The sequence below is a fragment of the Misgurnus anguillicaudatus genome, chromosome 18 (assembly GCF_027580225.2).
Source record: "Misgurnus anguillicaudatus chromosome 18, ASM2758022v2, whole genome shotgun sequence".
Taxonomy (NCBI): Eukaryota; Metazoa; Chordata; class Actinopteri; order Cypriniformes; family Cobitidae; genus Misgurnus; species Misgurnus anguillicaudatus.
Genome location: NC_073354.2, coordinates 39,420,013 through 39,441,736, shown reverse-complemented (window position 1 = coordinate 39,441,736; position 21,724 = coordinate 39,420,013). Strand labels below are relative to the sequence as shown.

The following is a 21,724-nucleotide window of genomic DNA, read 5'->3' as shown; positions in this document are numbered from 1 at the left end:
GCATGTGACGTAACGCTGCGCTGTCTCGCAATGTCTTTAAGCGCCTTTATTCTAGATATTGTGATTGATTTTATCCCATTATTTCTACAGTAAAATAACTTTTTACAATAACAACACTACTAAATATTAATTTTAATAAGATTGTTATAAAGTATCTATTTTTATTTACCATATTTTTTTATAAAAGACACAAACAAACATTTAATTCCATTACATTTAGCAGACATTTTTCCAAAGCGGTCTCCAAAAATAAGAAAACTGAACAACATGGGAATTATATAATTCAATAAATCCCATATTTAATTAAATTAATATCATTTTATTTAATGATCATAAATGTACATAAATTCTGTTTAGCAGTATGTTTGTTAATGACTTCAAGTTAATATAAAGTAAATCATATTACAGAACAACATAAAAGTAAAAGCCATTTTAACACAACTTAACACGAAAAAAGCACAACTTGATTTTAAATGACATTTATTTGTAGAAATTGTTAGAAAAAGATGGGAAACAAGACAAAACTCTTCCACAGCGTTACCCATTGAGGCACTGGTATGTTTAAGCGATTTTGTCTTTACAGCTGATCTAAACCTTCAAGCCAATCCTGACACTTCTCAGTAATAACAAAACAATCTGTTAGACATGACGGATAAATTAAAGAGTTTGTATCTGGATAGTACATTAATGAATCTAGACTGCTAGATTCCATATCACATCTTTTCAGGTGACAATTCCAGACTTGATGTTTAACATCTGAAACCAGCTGGCCTGTTTTAAGTGCTATTTTCAACATGCAAAAACGTCATATTATTACCTTGGAGTATCTTCTGTTGTTACTGTTAAAACATTTTCAAATAATGTTAATGTTTACAGCCAACTCACAAGAATCATTTCAAACCAAGAACTTCCAGATAACTTGCAGCAACAATTCTTCTCAAGGCATTTCGAGGCATATTTACAGAATCTATGTGTGTGTGTGTACAGTGCGTTATAGTCTATGCCGTAGACTCTACGGTACTTGTAGCTACAGAGATTATTGTGGGTATGCTTCAATCACCATAGCATGACCCTGAAAAGAAATATAAGAGAAACAGTGAGAGAAAATTTGGTTTACGTTAAGGTGCTGCATCTATATAATGTGTATAATATTTTAGAGATTGTGTGCGTGTTTGTGCATCCCCACCTGTCCTCCAGCAGCACAAGCTGCCACCACGCCGTACTGTCCTCCTTCCTTCTGCAGTCGGTGAGCTACAGTGGTCACCAGTCTACAGCCTGTGGCACCAAAGGGATGGCCGAGTGACAGAGAGCCCCCCCATGTGTTAAATTTCTCCATTGGAGGGGCACCAACCTTAGGAATCACATTGTTTTAATAAAATTGTGTGTCTAATATTTTTATGATGTCGTAACCAATTTACTGTAGTGACAACCTATTCACAGCCATATAGCACAGCCTCTCATACATGTTTATCCTAAACTTAACCTTCACACAAACCTGTGGATGACACTAGATTTAAAGCAAAACATGAAATAAAACGTTTGTTTTCATCATGTCCATTTTATTTTGGAGATCTTTTTAAATGCACCAACCTTAGCTTTCTTGCCCATGTATGTTTGTGCAAAATAGTCAGAGTCCATCGCCTTTAGATTTGCCATGATCTGACCCTGAGAAACAAAAAGAGAGTTTAATGAATTTTAAAAAGCAGATGAAGCACATAAGAAATAAAACAACATGAGACTCTTTTTTTTAAGTTGCCAGCATTTTTTGTGATTTTCACAAATATTTAATGTCTTCCAGAAAAAAAAATCTATAAATATATAAATATCTGTCTTTGTAAAGGTGCTATATATATATAATTAAACATATTATTATTATTATTATTTTTATTATACATAAACATACTATATATATTGACGGTTTCAGCAGTACATAAACAAGCGGCTTTCGTGGTCAACCCCTAACTTTCGGTAAACTCCGCCAAGAATAAATAACAACAAAGTACCTCAAACGTAATTTATTTATATAACAAGCAAAATAAACAACACGTAGATTACCTAGAAAAACCAAACCATTTGTTATTTTCGACGAGGTATTTGTTCAAGAATTCAGTTTAGCAACTAGTCAGAGTATAAAAAAAACTTAAACCGGAAGTGAAGTTCGGACCAGACGTGTGTTGCGTCACCGCACGTGCATCCGATGAAACCGTCTATATATCAAATGAAAAAAGACCCTCTGGTTTGAAAGAAACAAATACACAAAGAACTGCAAAAATGTTTTATCCTCTCTTCATTTGGTTCTATTTTATCACCCTTCAAATATGGGTGAGTGATTCTCGCGAAATTAGACTTATGAGGTGTCATGAAACATTTTGATAAAAAAGTAAATGCTACCAAAATAAGAAGCATACAGTTACAAACATCTCTTCTATTTTGCACATGATTTCAAATGACATCATACAAACCAATTTTGTTGTTTTTTCCACATTTAAGGGGACAATTTTCATTACCGCAATGTGTGCTGTGCATGACTGGATTTGGGTTCTTTGACATGGAAATACTTATAAATAAAAAATCTTAAAAATAAAAAGCTTCAGTGCATGTTATACTATAAACATCAACGTCAACAATCATAGTACCTAGACAACTTTTTAGTTCTCATATATATATATATAATAAGGAAAAAGCTAAAATAATTGCTTTTTTGTAAAGGACTTTTGTTATAGATCAGTTTTTACTCTTTTTAAAACAGTAGATGCTTCAGTGTTTTATAAGGTGGGTAAGAGCGCAACCTAGTGTATAAAAACAGAATTTTAGATTACCGTAAAAACTCGTCAGGGAAGCTTCATTGGCAGGGAATCGTTTTCTTGTATTTGACTAGATAACGGGGAAACAGTTAAGTAAAGTTCCTAAAGATCTTTTGTAAATTTCATACCATAAATAAATCAAAATTGTATTTATTATCAATACGAGTTGCTAAGGACTTCATTTGGACAACTTTAAATGTGATTTTTCACAAAATTTTAACTTTTTTCAGGGTCAAATTCCAGATTTTAAAATAGTTGTATCTCGGCCAAATATCATCCTATCCTAACAAACCATACCGGCTTATTATTTTAAAAAAAATTGACCTTCATGATTAGTTTTATGGTCCAGGGTCAACAAATATACTTCACAGAAATGTAAAACATAAAAATGCTTACAGCAAAAGCTTCATGGAATTCAAACACGTCAATGTCGTTCATGGTCAGACCGCTCCTCTCCAGGACCTTTGGAGTGCTGTAGGTCGGCCCAAGAAGCAATAGAGAAACAGGAAAAAATATTTTCTAAATATTTCCAAAAGTTGGCTCTCAATGTATGTTTTTTAACAATTTTGCTCAATAAAATGTTATTGGAGAATAAAACCCAAACAAAACAAAAATTATTTCAAAGAACTACACCATGTCAAATTTTACCCCAGCTTGAACAAATGTCAGTCACAAACTCACATACCGTGCTGTATTACACAACAACGCAATTACAAAACCAATAAACCTTCATGGAGAAAACGCGAGAAGCAGAAACTCACCCAAGAAGCAGCTGGTCTTTTGGGTCTTGAGACACATACACAAAATCTCTGTAGATGAAAACATATGAATACAATAAAACATCAACAACACAGTGAGCAGAAGATGAGATGTGAACATGATATTTGGCTGTTGTAATGTTTTATACTGCATGAGACAATATTTTACTATCATTTATGTCAAAATCAATATTAGAAAAGATGAATGCTTTTAAATCACTTTATTCATCAACCACCTTTACTTTGTGGCAAACATTATTCAAGGGCAAATGTTCACAGATCAGTTAAAACACAGATGCTGTTGTGAGGTTCAGAGATGCTGTCGGTGGTAGTTTTTTTGATGTGAGGCACTACTCTCATGTCTGTACCTGAGATACGCTTTAGGCTTGTAACCCATAGCCAAAGCTTTCTCTTCTGACATGATCAAAACTGCAGACGCACCATCAGTCTGAGAGAGCACACACACACACAGTTCATCTTTGAGTGACAGATCTTGTACAATAATTCATTAAATCAAATAAAATTAAATAAATTGAGTTCGTCTGACCAAGAAGGAGGAGTTGGCGGCTGTCACAGTGCCGTGAGGCTTAATAAAGGCGGGCTTCAGTTTGCCCATCTGCTCCATGGAGGAGGGACGGATCCCGTTGTCTTTCGACACTATATCCTTCCCTGTTACAGATGTATCATTACATTTTCCAGGCAAATTTAATTAGTCCATCGTGGATGACAAAATGAAACTAGATAATGTAACTAGTTTCAAAGTGAATTAACAAAATGAACAAGCAACAATAAAAACTTTATTTGACTGCACAGTCGAGTGATGTTATCAGTGTCTAACTGTGTTTATCGGTCACCTGGCACTTTGAAGCTGATGACATCATTGAGCAGTCCAGCATCCTGAGCTTTCTTAGCGAGAGTGTGCGATCTCAAAGCGAACTCGTCTTGCTCCACACGGGTGACACCAAACGCAGCCGCCAGGCGGTCGGCGGAGTGACCCATCGTCTCTGCTGTGGAGAATTCGGCTACAGCCGGCAGCTAAACACACAGACACAGTGTGTCTATAAGTGTGAACAATGTCAAATGGGCTGTTGAGGAGCGCTAACAAGGCCCTTCTTACAGTATTTATAGTATATTATGTGTGAGGTACCTCAGGTGCAAGGTGACCGAGTCGGATGGAGCCCAGCAGAGATAGTCGAGCACCGAGTGTCTTCGCCTTGTTAAGTGACAACATCGTCTTCCTCATCTTACGACTGTGGCGAATCGGAACGTCTGACATGAACTCAACCCCACCAGCGACCACAGCATCACACTGCCCAGAAGCGATCAAACCGACAGCTACAAAATAAACAACAATTAGCACAATGTTGTGGAGTACTGTGTGCGCGCGTCTCTGTGTGCGCGCGCGCGTGTTTGTGCGTCTCTGTGCGCGCGCGTGTGTGTCTGTGCGTCTCTGTGTGTGGGTGCGCGCGTGTGTCTGTGCGTCTCTGTGCGTGCGCGCTTGTGTGTGTCTGTGTGCGCACGTGTGTGTGTGTCTGTGTGCACGTGCGTGTGTGTGTGTGTCTGTGCGTCTCTGTGCGAGTGTCTGTGCGTCTCTGTCTGCGAGCGTGTGTGTCTGTGCGTCTATGTCTGAGCACGTGTGTGTCTGTGGTCTATGTCTGCGCACGTGCATGTGTGTCTGTGCGTCTCTGTCTGCGCGCGTCTGTGCGTCTGCGTGTGTTTGCGTGCGTGTGTTTCTGTGTGTGCGCACGTGTGTCTGTGCGTCTCTGTGTGCGCGCATGTGTGTGTGTCTTGTAATGCATTGACAAAGTCGCTTTGTCTGCGCGTGTGTGTTTGTGTGCGCGCGTGTGTGTCTGTGCGTCTCTGTGTGTGCGCGTGCGTGTGTGTCTGTGCGTCTCTGTGTGCGCGCGTGTGTCTGTGCGTCTCTGTCTCCAAGTGTGTGTGTCTGTGCGTCTACGTCTACGTCTGCGCGCGTGTGTGTCTGTGCGTCTATGTCTGCGCACGTGTGTGTCTGTGGTCTATGTCTGCGCACGGTGCGTGTGTGTCTGTGCGTGTGTGTCTGCGCACGAGTGTGTGCATGTGTGTGCGTCTGCGTGTGTTTGCGTGCGTGTGTTTCTGTGTCTGCGCATCTATGTCTGCGTGCGTCAGTGTCTGCATGCGTGTCTGTGTGTCTTGTAATGCATTGACAAAGTGGCTTTGAATAAAAGCGTATGCTATAATTGTAAATCTAATGTAAATGTACCTGTCGTCATTGCTTGATTGGAAGAAATACACGCCATCGTCACTGTGTGAGCAGGAATCCTATCTGAAAATCCAGCACCAAGTGCCGCCTAAGACAAAAACATAAAAATTTAATTTCGGATTAACTTCTTTTCGAGATCATTTCATACCTAGAAACAAGAATCTAAAGTCTCTTACATGAGTTAAAACTTTTTAATCTCCCAAAAACACCCAAAATGAATTACACCGTAATGCATCATCAAGCATGAAAAAAATCTATCAAAAAAACATAAACACTCTTACAAAAAAAGATCAATGCATGTAAGGTGCTTTCTATTGATATGAAAGCTTTTAGAAAGAAATAGCTTTAACAATTCAAATCAGACAGTTTTAACAGAAGACAGACTGACCTCTCTGGCCACATTACTGGTCTTCACTTCCTGAATCACAGTTCCATAGACGATATAATCAACGGCATCTTTAGGGAGGCTAGTTTTGTTCAGAAGACCCCTGGAGAAACACAAACAGGTTAACAGCATTGCACACAACTCAGAAATAAATATACGCTAATACTTTACAATAAGGTTGTATTTGTTAACATTAGTAAATGCATTAGATAACATGAATTAACAATTAACAAAATTTCTTTACCACTTATTTATACATGTTTTGTAACTGTTAAAAGTTGTTCATACACAATTAACTAACATGAACAATTGTATTGGCATTAACTAACATTAAAGGATTAGTCCATGTTCTTAAAAAAAAAAATCTGACTAAGCTTGCGATATTTAATATGCACTTCCGGTGTACGATACCTCAAAGTTGTCCTAGAGGTGACGCATCACTTCTCGTCCGGTGTGCGACCCCCTTAACTCTTTCCCCGCCATTGACAAGTTATCTCGTCAATTAAGAGAAAACGCTTAAATGAATGTAGGATGAAACTTTCTTTTTTTTTTGAAAGCAGAGGGTCTTTTCTTTTCCTTTAATATATTGTATGTTTATATATTTAAAGAAGAACATTTTTCATTAAACAATCATGAAAAATGCTAACACTGGCTGGCAACTTTTTTTTTAAAACGCTGTCGGAGAAAGAGTTCAGAGTCTTTTTCTAAATCAGTATTCAGTAATAATGTCTCAAGAGCCTCACAACAAAACTAATTTATTCGAGAAGCCATATTGTGTAAGACAGCAAAAACTTGTTTCATTGACTATATTTTATATTACATTTAATGCGGTCATCCAATTGACAAAAGTTTTTGTCCTGTATTCAACTTGTGTATATATTTGCCAATACTTATGCTCTTATATAATTTTGCTTTCATTTATCTTGCTTAAACGATGTTTCAAGTTAAAATGGGGATTAAGAATTGTATCCCATATATTTGTGTGTGTGTGTGTGTGTGTGTGTGTGTGTGTGTGTGTGTTGACATACTGTAATGCAGCTCTTGCCAGATCATGGGGCATCAGATCAGAATATCTAATGATAAAGATGTACAAAAAACAGAAATAAAAAACACACATATTTACTTTATTACTTAGCAGTGTCACATTCTAAAGAGACTCATTTTATTCAGGTTGGTGTATCACTACAAAAATACAAAATAATATTTGACTGAAAATATGACTGATATTGTCACCTTGATCAAGACAAAAATCAAGGTAACGTCAGATCAGCAAAACTTTTTGTGGATTTCAAAAAGTTTAAGGTACTTAGGGTTTGAATCATTTTCAATCTACAATGTTGATTTAGTCTCCTGTAATCTGGTCCATCATAACAAAAACTTACGTAGTGCCAGACAGGAGGAAGGGGGTTCGAACACCTTCCACCAGAACAATGTTCTTCACTCCTGGTTTGGCAAGAGTTTTCTTGCTCTTTGCTGTTTGAAAATAACAGTCACAGACCAAAAACAACACCAAAAATTACAAGAAAAATAGAATCAACTACTTGTTATTGAGTATTTATGCCAGCTGATATACATGAGAGCTGGTCAATATTACACCTGACACACTACCTTGAGCTTGCAGATGGGCAGACGAGCTGAGAGAACGAGCAGCTGAAGACAGAGAGAGAGAAAGAGGACAGAAAGTCATTGTTATACAGTTTTAATGAGCAGTAATGACATGCACACGTTCAGTATTTTTTCACTTGTCTGAATAACATGAAGTGTTCATTAGCTCTGCTGAGACCCAGTCCGTCTTACCGAATCGAGCGGCCTGCAAAGATGTCACCGGACCGCTCCTCAGAGAATTCATCAACATCGATGCCATCATTAACTGTGTGGAAACCAAATTTATGAGAGAATATTATATTCCAAACCATCATTTCAGTGCAACACAGCAGGTTTAGTTATAATCTGATGAACTACAAATTCAACTTGGTGCTATTTAATGAAAATACTTTCCAGAAATATATTTTATTTGAAACTTTCCTGAAACATATCACAAGATCAGTCGGCACAAACATGTTAATGCAGATCTCAGACCACAACAGGGTGACACCTGGATGAAATTTTAACCTTAAAATATCAATTATACAATTTGGCAGGAATAATAGGGAAAGGACATTCTTTCACAAAGTCACTAGTTCAGTTTCAGCATAAACACTGACAGTCCCCAATCACTGTCATTGCACTGACATTTAGTGTACTGATCAGCTCATTTGCATATTAAAACACACACCCAAAACAGCACTTTTTTGCACACACCTACAATATGTCAATTTTAACTAGGGATGCACGATATATCGGCCGACATCTCGTTATCGGCCGATAACTGCTTATTTTTAATATTATCGGTTATCGGTCTGATAGCAAAATTAGGCCGATAAATGAAAGCCGATAAATGATGGATTATTTTGGTTTGTTGAACCACTTCACTTGCTCATTGCTGGCCATGTGGAGTTTTGATTGGTGCTTTCTGTGACATAGCACGAAGATGACACGTGTTGCGGGCTCAAGTAGAGTAAGCTAGTCTAGCGCAAAGACAAGATGTCCGCGGTCTGGGAGTTTTTCATTGTGAAAATAATATGAATATTTATCGGCCTATATATATATATCGGTTATGGGCCCCCAAATATAAAGAGTTATCGGTTATCGGTATCGGCCAAAATGTTCTTTTTTTTTTACATTTTTTTTATTTGTCCAAACTGACAAAAATATCTTTAAATACATCAGTGCCCTTTGTTTTGCTTCAAAATGCACACAAGTAATGTTTTTAGTTGTGATAGAGCGATATATCAGACGATATGTGGCTGCTGTGTTTGCCACTTATTTTCCGGCATTATTTACAGACAGAGTGCTGGAAGCCGCAAGCGATTGCAGGTCATGTGACTAAAAAAAACAACCTTTCCATGACAACATTGAAAGCTGATCATAGCTGCAGTTTTTATTTCTCATCTCTCTATATATATTTGTAGTAGTAAAGTGCTAGAAATCAATATCCTTTGCTGATAGGTTCTCGTCATTGTGGAGAGTGCAGTTCATGGTTCCATAGCACCCTCACCTGTTTTTACTATTTGTTAAATATAGTTTTTTTTTAAGTTCAATAAATGTTACTTTTTTAAATTGAGACTTGTAACATTTGGCATTATCGTGTCATTTTTATTATGTAAAATAAGTGAGCAAAAGCAGTATCGGCTCCAAATATCGGCTTAAGAAAATCGGCAGCCTGTATTGGTCATTGGCTAAGGCTGATGAAACAAAAATCGGTATCAGCACTAAAAAAAAATCATATCGGTCGATCCCTAGTTTTTAGTAAGGCATGTTTGTTAAAACTAGTTATATTTCATAATTAAACTAAGGCCTAGTACTGGCTTAAGATAATCCCTGTCCGGGAAACCACCCCAAAAAGTCTTGTGAAATGTCCCCTTTAAGCTGCACTTAAAATTGTCCACAATGTATTTGCATTATAGATTAACAAATAAAGTGAAAAAAACGAGCCATTTTTTTGAGATCTAATTTATGAACATATATATTATAATGTGGTATGCAGAGGATATATATCAGTTCAGTGATTTGTAGATATATTATATCATATATATATTATATCAATTAGTGCTTCCAGATATTACATTGATAATGCAATCTAATGCAATGACATTCAAATAACATTGAGTGTGACACAAGCACTTTCATTTTGGTCAACAACGTAGATATAAAACGTGGAACCTGTGTCATATTAATAATTATAATGTAGGTGTATTGACACTGATCTTGTGTGCGCGCGCCCGTGTATGTGTGTGACCCTTCACCTAATTCTGTCAGCCGGTTGTACAAGGACAAACACAGAGCGACATTAAACACTTTAACAGCTGGTCAAGATCTTAACCTCATTATTAACAAACACAGACCACAACATAACCAAAGATGACCGTAAATTCAAAGTAAAAACCGAGTAATGTTGCACAAGATCAAACTTCGAGACGAATAACTAGTGTAGTGGTAAATTCCTCTGCACGCCTCATACTGTTTAAGACCAGAATAAGCATTTACCATATAAACTCTGTGCCTGTCGTTAAATGCGCATCAATGTATATGTTTTACCTGTGGTACTGTAAAGGTAGAGTTTGATGTGTCGCGTCCGTCCAATGACTACAGCACTGCACGAGCAACAGGACCCCGCGGAAACCTAGCAGCCCAATTCAATGCCTGCGCAAAAGACCAGAGAAAGCCTGCGGAACTTATTTGACCATAAAACAATTTATTCTATTTAAGTAATTAAGTTATATTTTGTGTGTATTCATTTTTATTTTTTAAATACGCATAACTGGCACAAACTTTTTAATGGATATGTGCATAAACTCAAATTACGAGAAACGATATTACTTTTGGAATATACTGATGGAAGATGTTTATAATTAATTATTTAATTTTTTTTAATGTTTTATTGTAGAAATTATACTTATAAATGTAAGTGTATTTATAAAAGAATCAAGTCTTAATGTGTGTTCACTTATTCTAATTGACAGACTGACAAATTACATGTATACGTATGGGAAAATAATATTTAAAATACAGATTAAATATAGATCGGCATTTACATTTACATATGTGTACTTAAAATTTATTTTATAGAAATCTGTAAATAGTTCTTGAAAAAATGTATCTAATTTCTTAAAATTGTAATTAAAATGTTTTAAAATGTACACTGTTACAAACACCAAATACACTTATCGTCGTAAATCAATCTATCTTAATCAATTTATTAAAATTAAATTATACACTAGATGAAAAGTTTTGCCTTTCGCGGACACGAGCTGCTGCGTACGTGTGCGCGCGCAGTGGTGGTGGGCGGCGTCACTCAGGAAAATGGCAAGTACAGGACTGCTTCTGGCTCGCGGCTGCTGCCGAACAGTGAAGACTATTACAGGTGACAAACTTATATTTCAACTTTATATAATTTTATATATGAAAATATGCGATATTACTGATTGAGATTAGGTTAAGTGAGGTGACCTGCATGAATAAACTTTGACCCAGTTTTGTGACTTCAGGTCAGTGGGTTACAGCAGGTAACGTTACTTACAGGTAACGTTACAGTAAATATTATGATATCGTTTTATGTAAGAAAAGTTGACTATGCTATTTAGGAAGTAACCACGGTTACTATATTAATTTACCCTAAGTATATTACAGTATGTTTAGCATCCTTACAGTCTGTTTTATATTGTAAGACCCCTGTTACAGTGTTAATATACAAGCACCATTTGTTTTTATGTTTTTAGACCTCAAACAATGATTTATTTTATGCATTAGTTTATATAGAAAGTATTATTATTAATATACAGTTCTGTGAATGGATGCACACAGTCGCGTGTACTTGCACGCAGTGTGTGTTTGGTCATGTGACTGTGACAGGTGGGAGGGAGCATAGGAGGGAGAGAGTTAACTGGGACAAAGGTCACATTTTGAGGATACTGAGCCAAAGGTCACAGTTTCATGTGCTACATATATCAATTATACAGTAAAAAGATGTGATGCCACAATGATAAACATCGAATGATTACGGTATTTGCAAAGGATACCATGGTACAACCACCACTACCATACTGCACGGTTTTATCATGGATGTACCCTGTTTTATGGTTATACTATGGTACTTTGTTGTATTAACATGTTTAACAACTCTCATTCTAAAAGAACAACTGAAGAGTTTTTAAATAAGATATATATACAATTAATAATAATTATGAATGTGTGCATTGTGTATTTTTATGTTTTTGGTCGCAGGTCATGGACAGAGACGTCTTTCTGTGTCATCAGCTGTGTTTGGTAACAAAATAAAATTTCCATAGTGATGAAAACATTATTAATGTTTTCAATTAAAATCAATTTCTCTTTTTCTCTCTCTCTATAGCACGCACTCATGTCAGTTATGAGGTCAAAGACACGGTCGCTGTCGTGCGAATCAATGATCCTAACTCAAAGGTTTGTTATCTTATGTCTTAATTCTTCTGATGTAATAAATTATATTTGTAAAGATTACATTAACAAATGCTCAACAACAGCAACTCTTCTGGGTTTCTTTTGCATCACATATGTGCAGGTGAATACTCTGTCAAAGCAGATGCAGGCGGAGATGACAGAGGTGATGAGAGAGATTTGGGGGAATTCAGCAGTAAAGAGCGCCGTTCTCATCTCAAGAAAACCAGGAAGCTTCATCGCAGGAGCTGACATCAAGTACCATACACGCACATGCACAAACGCACGCATCGGGTCATTTTAAAGACTCCCATTCATCAGCATCTCTTTCTCAGTATGATCCAGGCCTGCCGGACAGCAGAGGAAGTGACATCACTGTCACAGGAAGGTCAGAAGATGTTTAAACAGATTGAGAAATCTCCCATCCCTATTGTGGCTGCTATTAATGGCTCTTGTCTGGGTGGCGGTCTGGAGGTCAGCGCTCGTTCTTGTGATTCACAGTTTTATTATTGAATCATTTTGAAGTTGTCTTTCAACTGTGATTTGTAATTTTAATAAAATCAACCATAAAAGTCCCTAGCAGCAGATATTACTGAAAAGTAGGTCTCTGAAATCAAATCTTTGTTGTGAGAGTCTTAGACAGCAGAAGTAAACCCGATTCCCCTGCTTTTAAACTATCCGGTATGTCGTGTGTGCAAGATTGCTGACACTCGTTTCTGTTTTTCTCTCAGTTTGCTATTTCTTGTCAGTACCGTGTGGCCACTAAGAGTAAAAAGACGATTCTGGGCACCCCAGAGGTGATGTTAGGGCTGCTGCCCGGGGCCGGAGGGACTCAGAGACTGCCCAAAATGGTGAGGTGTTTACTGACACTCCCTTACTTTAGATATTATTTTCTTTGCAGTTTCTGCAATTGATGTGTGTGTGTGTTTGTTTGTGTGTGTGTGTGCTAGGTGGGCCTGCCTGCTGCATTTGATATGATGTTGACCGGAAGAAATATTCGTGCAGATAAAGCCAAAAAAATGGGTCTTGTGCATCAGCTAGTGGATCCTTTAGGTGATTATTTATTTATTTATTTATTTAAAGATACTCCATTATGATTCCTTTTAATGGGAGTTTATAGTAACACTGTAAGTTTTGTAAACAAGTTTTCTCCTGAGCTTTATAATCAAAAGGTTTCAACTTTAACATTAAGCATAAAAATAATTATTACACTGCTTGTTGGAATGATTGATTCTGATTGGCCAGTCGCGACAATTTCAGGTTTGTTATTCCTAGATAACAACCGCTTAAAACTTATAACCGCTTATAACACAAGGTAACCTGGATGTTGCAAATCATTTTGAGAGGTACAGTTTAATATTACACAAAAATGTAATTTAAATAGGTCTTTTAATAACATCAATGACATTATATTCACAAATGTTTAAATAGCACTGCAAAAAAATGACTTTTTCTCTTAGTATTTTTGTCTTGTTTTCAGTAAAAATATCTAAAAATTCTTAAATCAAGACTAAAAAAAAAAATGACCTAAGAAAATAAGTCTAGACAAAAACTATACAATTTAAAATTCGTAAATTAAGATGCTTTTTCTTGATGAGCAAAATGACCCAAGAAAATAAGTCTAGTTTTTAGAAATGTATCAAATTTAAGTGATTTTGTGCACAAAACAAGCTAAAAAATCTGCCAATGGGGTAAGCAAAAAAAATCTTGAACATTTTTCTTAAACACTTAATTCAAAAAATATTTGTTTACCTCATTGGCAGATTTTTTTCCCTTGTTTTATGCACAAAATCACTTTGATTTAATATTTTTGGTCTAAAAACAACACTTTTTTCTTGGGTCGTTTTGCTCATTAAGAGGAGGCGTCTTAATTTAAGAATTTTTAGATATTTTTACTAAAAAAAGACAAAAATACTAAGTTTTCTTGAAAATCATTTTTTGCAGTGTGTGTTCATAACATTTGAATGTCTTGTCTTGTCTTATCTTAAAACCAAAAGTAAACTTTTTTCCTCGCAGAAGGTCTGCATTAATTTAAAATTAGCAAATAAAATATTTCAAATCAATATTAAATGTTTCTTTTGTACTTATGAGGTAAATAGCCGTGTAATAAGCAAAATAATGTACAGGCAGCCAGCTGTTATCGTGAAATAAGCCATTCGCTGCAAAAAATGACTTTCTTACTTAGTATTTTTGTCTTGTTTTTAGTACAAATATCTAAACATTTTTAAATCAATATGCATTTTCTTGATGAGTTTATATATATATATAAAACGAAACAATCTGCCAGTGGGATAAAAAAATCTTGAATTTTTTCTTAAACACTTAAATCAAGAAATATTTGTTTACCTCATTGGCAAATTTTTTGTATTGTTTTTTTATTCTTTATTATGTTTTTATAGTTTAAAACATGCTCCACTTCACGTTGGGTCCTGATCACACTGTCGGGGCTTATTTATGTAATATAATAATAACAACCTACTGCCTATATATAATCCTTATGTATTAACGTGTGTGCAGGTCCAGGTCTGAAGAGTCCAGAAGAGAGGACTATTGAGTATCTAGAAGAAGTGGCTGTGGATTTGGCTAAAGGTCTCGCTGCTAAAAAAGTCACTGTGGAGAAGAAGAAAGGGTTAATGCAGAGTAGGAGAAACGCACGCAGATAAAGACTCATCGTCTGTTGAGTCTTTTTCAATAAACGTTTTATATGTTGTTTCAGAGGGTGCAGGATTTTGTGATGGGTCTGCCACCAGTAAGAAAACAGATCTACAAAACTGTCCACAGCAAAGTTATGAAACAAAGCAAAGGGCTTTACCCTGCTCCACTGAAGATCATAGAGGTAAACACACTTACCTGTGCTGAGACACATACAGTATACTCATACACTTGCTCATAAACTGTGTTGTTTGTGTGTTAGTGCGTGCAGACGGGCATTGAAAGCGGTCAAGATGCTGGATATAAGGCTGAATCTGAGGTCAGTATTACAAACAGCATGTCATTTCTTCATTAACACCTATTATACCACAGGGCTGTTGAATGCTTCATTCTGATTGGTTTTTTGGATAAACGCACACCTGACCTGTCAAAACGGCCGGTCATCAAATAATTTCTTACTTAATACTAGTAGAGGACATTCACTACATAGATTTTATCACGGTAAGGGGAATTGAGGGACACCTGCTTAACCGTGCTAAAATTATTGAATCTATGACACTATATTATATTTATATCGTAACCTCTGACCTCTCATTTCTAGAACTTTGGTAAGTTAGCGATGACATCAGAGTCCAGAGCTCTGATTGGTCTGTATCACGGTCAGGTGGCCTGCAAAAAGAACCACTTCGGGCAGCCGGAGAGAGACGTGAAGTATGTGAAGTGGGAGGGGCTGAGGACATGATGTCATCGGGACATTAGTATGAGTGGGTGGTATAATGAGTTTTTATTTTTTAGGAAGCTAGCTGTGCTAGGGGCGGGGCTTATGGGAGCAGGTGTCGCCCAGGTAACAATAGACAAAGGTGTGGCCACCATCCTGAAGGACACGACACAAGAAGGACTCGCCAGAGGTCAACAACAGGTGTACAAGGGGTTGGTAAAAATATATAAATATAAGATTAAGACGATTTGTCAGTAGATAGAGCTTTAGATGTTTATGAAAATGTGTCGTATCAGTCCCATAAACCATATGAATTTCAGTGAGACATAGGGTTACAAAATTCCAGGAATTTTCAAGGCTGGAAACTTGGGAATTAACAGGAATATATGGGAATAAACGGGAATAAACTGGGAATTTAAATAAAAATAAAAGTTGCCTAAGGAACTTGCAACACAATTTTGTTTAAAACAAGAAGATTTAATGCAATTTTTACCCTGCACATTTCGCAAACTGTTTACTAAAACTTTTTCTATATTCTGCTAGCCAGTTTTCTGTTATCATACAGAAATACCGTACAACCCAAAAGTTGTACAACTTTTTATTATTTTTGAAAGAAGTCTCTTATGCTGATTTTTGAAAAGGATTTTTGATCAAATAAATCCCGGCTTGATAAGTGTAAGTATTAGGATTCTTCAATGCATTTCTGCTTATGACCAAACTAAATGTTTATGTATGTTTGTATGCGATATAGTTTATATAAATTTCCAAATAGATTAATTAATCAGTTCCCATGGAAACTTTTCGCCCCTTTGCAACTCTAGTGAGGCATAAGATGCAGGTCATAAATGCACCGCAAAAATGATTTTCAAGAAATTTTTTTTATTTTGTCTTGTTTTCAGTAAAAATATCTAAAAATTCTTAAATTAAGATGCTTTTTCTTGACGAGCAAAATGACCCAAGAAAATAAGTCTAGTTTTTAGACCAAAAATATCACATTTAAGGGATTTTGTGCATAAAACAAGTGAAAAATCTGCCAATGGGGTAAGCAAATTTGTCTTGAATTTAGTGTTTAAGAAAAATGTTCAAGATTCTTTTGCTTACCCCATTGGCAGATTTTTTTGCTTGTTTTATGCACAAAATCCCTAAAATTTGATAATTTTGGTCTAAAAACTACACTTATTTTCTTGGGTCGTTTTGCTCATCAAGAAAAAGCATCTAAATTTAAGAATTTTTAGATATTTTTACTGAAAACAAGTCAAAAATACTAAGAATTTTTCTTCTTGAAAATCATTTTTTGCAGTGTGGGACATCAGAAAGAGACAATTACAAGAAATAGCCACTAGATGTCAGTGGTGTAACTTTTCATGGCCTTAAAAAAAGATGGAAATATGAATTTTTTTTTGAAAAAAGTCAAGGTCTATGTAGCTATACCAAACTAAACTGTTTTTTTAAAGGCAATTTTGATTATTTTTGAAATCAATATACAGAAATTTTAATTTACCGGAAAAGTCATGGGACTTCATTTGGTACCCAATATAATGCAGTTCTTAGCAGATTTTTTTAAATATATGCATTATTGAATATTTTATAAATAATCAAAACTTTAAAACTGTTATTTCCTTTATTAAAGATCAATATTTCATTGTTTTTTTCAGGCTTAATGACAAAACAAAGAAGAAAAGTCTGACGACATTTGAGAGAGACTCAATGCTGTCTATGTTATCAGGACAGCTGGACTATAATGGCTTTGACACCGCAGACATGGTCATTGAGGCTGTGTTTGAAGACCTGTCAATCAAACATAAAGTGCTGAAGGAGGTCGAAGCTGTAAGTTCAGATATATAAGTACATGTGAATGGTAACATAAAAATATTAAAAGACGGTTTTCAAGCGTGTTACTTAGTTTTACCCTTGTACAGGTCATTCCTCCACACTGTATATTTGCCACCAATACATCAGCTCTACCCATTAAAGACATTGCAGCCGCCAGCAAACGACCTGAGAAGGTGTGTATTGCATTATTTTTTATGTTTTATACTATATTTTTACAGTGACTTCCGTTATTTTTTTGGTCATTCGTCATTAAAGGATTAGTCAATTTTCTTAAAAAAAAAATTCAGATAATTCTCTCACCCCCATGTCATCCAAAATGTTGATGTCTTTCTTTGTTCAGTCGAGAAGAAATTATGTTTTTTGAGGAAAACATTCCAGGATTTTTCTCATTTTAATGGACTGTAATGGACCCCAACACTTAACAGTTTTAATGCAGTTTAAAATTGCAGTTTCAAAGGAGTCTAAATGATCTCAAACGAGGCATAAGGATGTTATCTAGCGAAACGGTTGTCATTTTTGACAAGAAAAGAAAAAATATGCACTTTTAAATCAAACTTCTCATCTTCCTCCGGTCGTGTGACGCGCCACGGTCACGGATGACGTATGCAAAACTACGCCCCAGTGTTTACAAGCGTGGAGAAAGAGGACCATTCAGACGTTGTTGTATGTTGAATGATACTAATTAATGTCTTCGTGTAAGTTTATTCTTTAAAATGCTACGCAAATGTGCGTTTCATATATGTAACACTTGACCTTTCCACGGCATAATGCAATTACTTGAGGTCACGCTGGCTCGTCACAGGACCGGAGATAGACGAGTTGTTGTAGTTTAAAAGTGCATATTTTTTATTTTTCTTGCCAAAAATGACAATCGTTTCTCTAATTAAGACCCTTTTACCTCATTTGGGATCGTTTAGAGTCCTTTGAAACTGCAATTTTAAACTGCATTAAAACTGTTACGTGTTGGGGTCCATTAAAGTCCATTAAAATGAGAAAAATCCTGGAATGTTTCCTCAAAAAACATAATTTCTTCTCGACTGAACAAAGAAAGACATTTTGGATGACATGGTGGTGAGTAAATTATCTGGGTTTTTTTTAAGAAAATGGCCTAATCCTTTAAAGGTAATGGTGATGTAGTACACTACTTACACATGGGTTTGTGTTTTGTAGGTGATTGGGATGCATTATTTCTCTCCGGTGGATAAAATGCAATTATTGGAAATCATCACCACAGATAAAACATCCCGAGACACAACAGCATCAGCTGTATCTGTGGGACTCAAACAGGGGAAGGTCATCATAGTGGTGGGGGTGAGAGCCTGTTTCATGTTTAACATTTTATATAAAGGTGTTTGTGAATATTTCATGTTGTCTTTTTTACTGTTATCCCGATTTGTGACCTTCCAGGACGGTCCGGGGTTTTACACCACACGTTGCCTGGCTCCCATGTTAGCAGAGATTGTCAGAGCATTGCAGGTATTTTAGGAATCAAAACAGGCCTGAATATTCATATGCAAACAGATAACAGCCTGAAGGTCAACTATTTTTATGATCCTATTAGATCATATATAATCTCTTTCATCGCTCGAATACAGGAAGGAGTCGGGCCTAAGAAACTGGATGCTCTGACGACAGGATTCGGGTTTCCTGTCGGCATGGCGACTCTTGCTGACGAGGTCGGTATTGATGTGGCGGCTCATGTTGCAGAGGATCTCGGGAAGGCATTTGGCACACGATTCGGAGGAGGAAACATTGAGGTTTTGAAGATGATGGTCCAGAAAGGCTTTAAAGGTACAAATAGCCATGAAACACAGAAGGGTGCTGGCACTATTAAAGGATTAGTCCATTTTCTTAAAAGCAAAATCCAGATAATTTACTTACCACCATGTCATCCAAAATGTTGATGTCTTTCTTTGTTCAGTCGAGAAGAAATTATGTTTTTTGAGGAAAACATTCCAGGATTTTTCTCATTTTAATGGACTTTAATAGAGCCCAACATTTAACACTTAACTCAACACTTAACAGTTTTTTTCAACGGAGTTTCAAAGGACGATAAACGATCCCAAACGAGGCATAAGGGTCTTGTCTGGCGAAGCGATTGTCATTGTTGACAAGAAAAACAAAAAACATCCACTTTTAAAGCACAACTTCTCGTCTAGATCCGGTCGTGATGCGTCAGCGTGACCCCACGCAATATGTCATGACGTCAAGAGGTCACAGAAGATGAACGTGAAACTCCGCCCCAGTGTTTACAAGTGTGTTGAAAGAGGACCGTTCCTACGTTGTTGTATGTCAACTGATACTAATTAATGTCTTTGTGTCAGTTTATTGTTTACAATGGTCCGCAAATGTGTGTTTTATATATGTAACACGTGACCTCCCTACGTCACTACGCATTTACGTTAGGTCACGCTGGATCGGATCTAGACGAGAAGTTGTGCTTTAAAAGGGTATTTTTGTTATTTTTCTTGTCAAAAATGACAATCGTTTCACTAGATAAGACCCTTATGCCTCGTTTGAGATCGTTTATAGTCCTTTGAAACTCCGTTGAAAAAAACTGTTACGTGTTGAGTTAAGTGTTAATTGTTGGTGTCTATTAAAGTCCATTAAAATGAGAAAAATCTTGCAATGTTTTCCTCAAAAAACATAATTTCTTCTCGACTGAACAAAGAAAGACAACAACATTTTGGATGACATGGTGGTGAGTGGATTGTCTGGATTTTTCTTTTAAGAAAATTGAATATTCCTTTAAGCTCAAACGAGGATGAAGAAGCACCTTTAAGAGATTTGGGAAATGCAGTAAAAGGGAATAAATTGTTAATGTAAAAGAAAAACTTTTCTTGTCAAGTTTTAATTATGTGTATGTGTGAACATTAGGACGAAAGTCAGGAAAAGGTTGCTATGTATATGGGGTCAAGTCCAAGGAAAAGAAAGTGAACTCAGGAGCTGAAGAAATTCTCAAGAGTTTTAAACTAACAGCGCCCCCTGCTGTGTAAGTCATCCATCATTCAAACACTATAGACGACGTTTAGCTTTCATTACATAAAACCTCATCTTCTTCCTCTCTGTGACTCTTTAGATCTGCTGATGAAGATGTTCAGTATCGGCTTGTGTCTCGATTCGTGAATGAGGCCGTACTGTGTCTGCAAGAAGGGATCCTGCCTGACCCCGTACAGGGAGATATCGGTGCAGTATTTGGACTCGGCTTCCCACCTTGTTTGGGAGGTAAAACACATATTAAACAATGTATGGTGTTGAAATTATTTCATTTTTACCTGAATACACAACATTGTGCTGATGAAGGGTAATAATAAAATGATTTTATTCACATCTCAGGCCCGTTCCGTTTCGTGGATTCATTTGGAGCCGACAAACTGGTCCAGAAAATGAAGCGATTTGAGGAGGTTTATGGTAACCAGTTTACTCCCTGCCAGCTGCTCCTGGACCACGCCAAAGACTCCAGCAAAAGATTTCACAAATAAAATGTCATCTTCTGACCTTAAGATGTGGGGTAAAAACTGTCACACAGAAAGCGGAGCACTATTTACAAACCATTTAGTTATTAAAATGTTAATGGGACAAACGTTTTTGGCATTTTCCTAACTTTTAGCCTTTAGTAGTTGGCCTGTACATAATTTGCCAGTATGTTATAAATCCTGTATATTAGGGATTTGGCTCCAGTACATTGGTAACATATCTTGGCATGATTCAGATATGCTGCCCTGTAAAAACATAAAGTTGAAGGTGCATTAAACAGTTTTTTATTTGTTAGCTGTACTGTTTTTCTATAGTTTAATAGTTTGGATGTTTGCAAACAATAAACTTAAAACCAAAATTCGACAAATAATTATAATTTGTCTATTTATCAGACCATTGTTCTACTATTACCATTTCTGCAGTATATGTGACCCCGAACCACAAAACCAATCATAAGCAGTGTTCGAATTGAGGGGGGCTGGGGTGGTCCCAGACCTCTTATAAGCATTAAGGGACCACTATAAAGCACAGAAATATAAATGATGGGGGTCCACTGGTTTTTATGGGGGTCCACAAAGCGATACTGTGCATTATTTGTCCCAATTTCGCAATAAACAAATCCAAAAGATTTCTGTATAAATGTAAACTCTCAAGTGCACCTCACGCTGTTTTTTTTTTTGGAACATTTGACAGATTTAGGATTGGGGCTTTAAAAAAATGTCCAAACTATTATTTCACTGCAATTTGAGGGGTAAAAAATGGTTAGGGTTTAGATTAACGGTAATTTAGGGTGTCTTTAATTAAACCATTGATCCAGGATAAAATTTTTGTGAAATCACTGTG

General features: G+C 36.3%; 2 protein-coding genes across 2 annotated transcripts; one reads left to right on the top strand and one right to left on the bottom strand.

Annotated features, from left to right (window-relative positions):
• Positions 1–463: 463 nt before the first annotated feature.
• On the bottom strand, positions 464–10,451 carry hadhb (hydroxyacyl-CoA dehydrogenase trifunctional multienzyme complex subunit beta). The gene is made up of 16 exons (XM_073856484.1): positions 10,324–10,451; positions 7,984–8,056; positions 7,795–7,836; positions 7,569–7,659; positions 7,215–7,259; positions 6,190–6,289; positions 5,802–5,889; positions 4,710–4,897; positions 4,417–4,597; positions 4,110–4,231; positions 3,931–4,010; positions 3,576–3,613; positions 3,201–3,298; positions 1,591–1,665; positions 1,187–1,351; positions 464–1,072 (listed from the first exon to the last, which is right to left on the bottom strand). Exons 2-16 carry the CDS (start codon positions 8,051–8,053, stop codon positions 1,037–1,039), a joined length of 1,419 nt encoding a protein of 472 aa, XP_073712585.1. The 5' UTR covers positions 8,054–8,056; positions 10,324–10,451; the 3' UTR covers positions 464–1,036.
• A 581-nt stretch (positions 10,452–11,032) lies between these two features.
• hadhaa (hydroxyacyl-CoA dehydrogenase trifunctional multienzyme complex subunit alpha a) lies at positions 11,033–21,251 on the top strand. Its single transcript, XM_073856483.1, has 20 exons — positions 11,033–11,149; positions 12,010–12,051; positions 12,137–12,207; positions 12,326–12,459; positions 12,537–12,675; positions 12,933–13,052; positions 13,152–13,254; positions 14,719–14,842; positions 14,920–15,037; positions 15,116–15,172; positions 15,455–15,564; positions 15,649–15,783; positions 17,227–17,398; positions 17,491–17,577; positions 18,575–18,715; positions 18,812–18,880; positions 19,000–19,195; positions 20,282–20,396; positions 20,484–20,629; positions 20,741–21,251. The coding sequence occupies exons 1-20, from the start codon at positions 11,089–11,091 to the stop codon at positions 20,884–20,886; spliced, it is 2,286 nt and encodes a 761-aa protein (XP_073712584.1). The 5' UTR covers positions 11,033–11,088; the 3' UTR covers positions 20,887–21,251.
• The last annotated feature ends 473 nt before the right edge of the window (positions 21,252–21,724 follow it).

Coding starts and splice junctions, on each gene's coding strand:
- hadhb (XM_073856484.1), bottom strand. CDS start 8,053: ATGATGGCATCGATGTTGATGAATTCTCTGAGGAGCGGTCCGGTGACA. Junction 3,299..3,575: donor TCAAGACCCAAAAGACCAGC/TGCTTCTTGGGT, acceptor CTGTTTCTCTAT/TGCTTCTTGGGCCGACCTAC. Junction 1,352..1,590: donor ACATGGGCAAGAAAGCTAAG/GTTGGTGCATTT, acceptor GTGATTCCTAAG/GTTGGTGCCCCTCCAATGGA.
- hadhaa (XM_073856483.1), top strand. CDS start 11,089: ATGGCAAGTACAGGACTGCTTCTGGCTCGCGGCTGCTGCCGAACAGTG. Junction 13,053..13,151: donor CTCAGAGACTGCCCAAAATG/GTGAGGTGTTTA, acceptor TGTGTGTGCTAG/GTGGGCCTGCCTGCTGCATT. Junction 20,397..20,483: donor CTAACAGCGCCCCCTGCTGT/GTAAGTCATCCA, acceptor GTGACTCTTTAG/ATCTGCTGATGAAGATGTTC.